We start from the raw sequence: 4258 nt of genomic DNA, 5'->3' as shown, positions 1-4258 counted from the left end.
GGTAATTCAAATCAAATTATTTGCAGGACTACCAGCTCCTGAACGCATGCAGTCGTCATAGTTGTACATGCTCCTTAGAAACAATTCGAGATGAAGTTTGTCCACGCGTGGGCTAATAATCCGTACATGTGGCCAATGTGGACGCATTTTGGTACTACGTCCAAATTGAAAACGCGACTATGGCGAAACTTTAGCGCTAAAAAAATGAAAAAAGCATTTGTCCTAACCTTCAACGCTGTGCTGCCTTCGAGATAAACGATGCACACTGCTTACTTATAGCGGTAAAAATTCATTCATACTTAGAGTGTGCACTAGACTAATACATACGGCCATTTGGGTCATTGCTCTGTTTCGTGTCGTCCATTGTCCGAAGAGCGAATTTACCTAGTAACAAAAACGTAGGTGCACTGGAAAAAGTTTGACCCATGCGGTTTTCTTTTTTTTTTATTGGAATAGTTCACAATAGCGAAACAGTCACTTACGCGGAAGCTTTGCATGCCCATTGTCTTATGACCCTATGCTTTAAGATAGTGTTGCCTATACATTCACGATAGACTTACTCTAGGATTAGATGTAAAACTGAATGTAAAACAATGTTCTGTTGCACATCCTACACTTTCCGGTGATTTCAGCCACAAGCAACTGACTGACTCGTGCGCTTTCAATGCAGGACTGCGTACCGCTGGTTTTGCTCTGCGGTTTCTTAAAACGCAGATGAAAAAAAAAATGCAGACAGAACTATCGTCGGCTTCAATGCCCAAGACGAAATGGTCAGAAAGTAAAATCTGCGCGAAGCACGGATAAAAGCGCTAAACAAGAGTACAGATGAATATGGGTGGGGGAGAGGGTCAGTACTACAAGGCGGCTCACTATCGCACCCGCAGTGCAACACAATTTAGTTACCAGGGTGTCAGTTTAAAACGCATGCGCACTTTATCGTTTGCGATGAAACCGCCTTCTCTAATGTCTAAAACGGTCACAAATTCTTGACTGCCCCACATACAGTGCACTTTTTCACCCATTATCGTGTCCACAGAAGGCACTTGCCAAATAACGTCCTTGCTCAGTCTAAGGTCCTTTGTGCAATCAGTGGGATGAACGATCCGCAGTCTGAACGTTATATCTAAAGGATAATCAGAAACGGTACCATCGGGGCCTTTAAACGCGTATACGTTAAAACAAACGAAACATACGTTGTACGAGACAACCACCTTCGGAACAACCACATATCCGTAAGCGAAAAGGCGAGTGCCACAGTCACATCGACCATTTCGGTTACCGGGTCGAGTTTTGCCTGCGGCGAAAGATGACCAATTTTCTATGGTGAATTCACAACACTCTTCGATGTCCATCAATACTTCCAAAGTAACACCCGGACACAGAACAATTTGAGGCTTAGTTTCATCAATATTACCACCACTGACGTCGGCCTCGTCAACTGCTGTGGACGTTGCAACAGAAGCTTCTTCTGTGCCCTGCAAGGGCTGCGAAGCGGCAGTGCCGCTAAAGTTGTCTTGCTCCTTAATTGACGTGCCTGTCAGTTCGCGTAGCTTTGCTTCCGTAGTCATGCTAGGCTCTTGTGTCGAAACCGCACTTAAGGAAGGGTCGTTATCTACCGAAACGCTGTCCATTTCACCAGGCGAGGCAAGTGTCTCGAGACCGCGATTCCCGTTCGTGCTTGGCAAGGCGCCTTCCACTGTACTGCCCACAGTCATAGAAAGCCGCGTCATGTCACTTTCTTTCTCGGAAGTGGGGTCCTCGCTGCTTGGTACGTACCGTGCTTGTACAGTCAAGTTTTCTTCGATTATATCGGACGCGGGGTGCTCCCCGCTTGATCGTTGCCCTGTTTCTACAGTAACCTTTTCTTCCGGTGTATCGGCACTAGGACGCTCCGCGCTCGATGGGTGCCACGTCAGCACAGTCACGTTTCCGTCAGATGACCTTCTCCGCACTTCTTCAAAGATAGATGAAAGGTACGCCGCCTGGGATTCCGCAGGAGAATATTCCTCAGAACGGTCCTCAATAAATTCCTCGGGCGATTCCTCGGGCGATTCCTCGGGCGATTCCTCGGGCAATCCCTCGGGCAATCCCTCGGGCGATTCCTCGGGCGATTCCTCGGGCGATTCCTCGGGCGATTCCTCGGGCGATTCCTCGGGCGATTCCTCGGGCGATTCCTCGGGCGATTCCTCGGGCGATTCCTCGGGCGATTCCTCGGGCGATTCCTCGGGCGAGCAGCAGCTCTCGAGGTGACTGGTGACCTCCCGGTGCAACAGTGTGCTGCCGCAGGTGCGGCAGCTCACGGCGTGGAATCGACAGTCGTTGCAAAAGTGCTCCAGCATGGCGGAAGCAGCGTCCTCGGCATCGCAACCGTTCTCCGCGTTCCAGCAGCGCACTTTGCGACTGAGAATACTTTCCGCGCTGAAGGTCGAGAGAACCACGTCTTTCTGATCAAAGGCTCTCTTGTCCCGCGGACAGCGGTTCAATTGTTTCCCGTCATGCACGTAACACTGGGGACAAAGCAGGTGGCGGCAGGGCAACGCGGCCAATACACGGGGCACCAGTTTGCAAGCGCTGCACACGTGCGCAGAGGCGATGGCTTCCACGAACGAGGTAGGCCGCCAGTCGAGACCGCAGCCAAAACCGAACACGGTCTGCGTACTGCTTGTTTCCATGGTCTTGTGGCACGCAGCGACTGGTCTGAAGGCTCCAACACTACTGCTGCCTGCAGGAAGGAACGCGTTCCTCGAGATAGCGCATGAGCGCGCATGGGCAGCGTGACAGCTGGGCACAAACTTGTGCGATTAAGTAATTTTTTGTTCCGATATTATTGCGCAAATGATGCGCTTCTGGCGGGGTAGATATTCCTGCAACTTGGCTTGTCCTCAAGTGAGTCAGTTTATTTTAGTTTAAAATATTATGCGTCATAGCAAACGATTGTCACTGCCATATCATTGTTACTCACAAACCTGTTTTTTTCTTCGCTCGTTTTTGCCAAGTACCTGAACTGAAACGTGCACACGTGAGCGTCTGCAATGCAATTGAATTTTCGATGGCATCTTCACGAAGTTCGGCCGCCGCCGACGAGGATAGTTAATATCATACGTTCTTAAAAGAACCATGCGCCATTTTTCAAGGGCCCCTCACCAGCTAGGTCTGGCCATATTGAGCTGACAAGAGCAGAGCATACATTGCGCGATAACGATCGTGTCTGCAAAGTATTACATCGCTACGCGCCGCGGAAAGGCCTGAAATTCCAAACCGAACGCCGTTTTCCCTTCTTCTCGCGGCCGCCGCGCACCAAGCCGGAGGATGACGTACACGTGCTAGTGCGCCTACGTACACGTGTTTGCACTGTGACGTCGCTCGTGGTGACACGTGACCTTGAGAATTATTCAAGGCAACATCTGTTATTTGTGCAATACGTTGCTTGAAATTAAAAAAAAAAGCTTAGAGAAATAATAAAACAGACGAACCGAATGTCTGCATGTTTTTGTCTTACTTCGCACTGCAGCAAAAGAGATTACTTCAGTTTCGTCTGCTTGTTCCCACGTCGTGCAGTCATGCGCGCAGGCACCGAAACTATGTCATATTCTACCGTGTTCTAACGCGGGATCATGCTCTGTGATCTGCTTGTGTCTGCCTCAGTAATTGTTTAGTACTTACTTATGCCGCTAGTCAGGTGTCCTCGTGCACAGCGCGCAAAATCGTGCGCTGCGCGAAAAGAGACAATCACAACAGCTCGCGCGCGACGCCGCCCGCAAAAAAGCGAGAAAAAAAAGGGGGAAGGCAGAGCCCGTTACGTATGCGTTACGCGATCCTCAAGGTCCGGTATAGGAGAACGCGGGGAAGGAATTTCGCTTGCGGAGGCTAGACCGAGTGGTGCTGGCTAGACGGGGCAAGTGGATAGACTGTGTCGCTTGGCAGTGGAGCTCGCCTCCTGAAAGCGTGGGTTCGCGGCACTGAAATATTTCTACCTCGGCTATTAATGAGCCGATAAAAAAATTTTTGCGGCAGAACGCTCCCTAGAGGACGCGTAACAACGTCCAGCGTATAACCAAAATTTGCTATGGGGCCTGGTGAGGGGCCCTTTAAGGACCCGCACTATTTTGGCGCAGTCTAAAGTGTGTACTTCCACAGCAATTTCTGCAAAATAGATGAAAACATTTAAACACAATTTTTAGACGTCCGCGTTACTGGAATCATAAATGTAGCTTATACGGACGCCGGCGACACTGACAACGGATAGCAGACAGCACGC

The 4258-nt window shown here is 49.9% G+C and overlaps 1 protein-coding gene across 1 annotated transcript; it reads right to left on the bottom strand.

The window, feature by feature from the left end:
* Positions 1-426: 426 nt before the first annotated feature.
* LOC140215369 (uncharacterized) lies at positions 427-2688 on the bottom strand. The gene has a single exon (XM_072285961.1). The coding sequence runs from the start codon at positions 2670-2672 to the stop codon at positions 900-902; it is 1773 nt and encodes a 590-aa protein (XP_072142062.1). The 5' UTR covers positions 2673-2688; the 3' UTR covers positions 427-899.
* Positions 2689-4258: the final 1570 nt, after the last annotated feature.

The sequence above is a fragment of the Dermacentor andersoni genome, chromosome 1 (genome assembly GCF_023375885.2).
Source record: "Dermacentor andersoni chromosome 1, qqDerAnde1_hic_scaffold, whole genome shotgun sequence".
NCBI classification, from domain to species: domain Eukaryota; kingdom Metazoa; phylum Arthropoda; class Arachnida; order Ixodida; family Ixodidae; genus Dermacentor; species Dermacentor andersoni.
Note: the sequence above shows the minus strand (reverse complement) of the source record. Positions and strands in the feature narration are given on the sequence as shown.

Coding starts and splice junctions, on each gene's coding strand:
- LOC140215369 (XM_072285961.1), bottom strand. CDS start 2,672: ATGGAAACAAGCAGTACGCAGACCGTGTTCGGTTTTGGCTGCGGTCTC.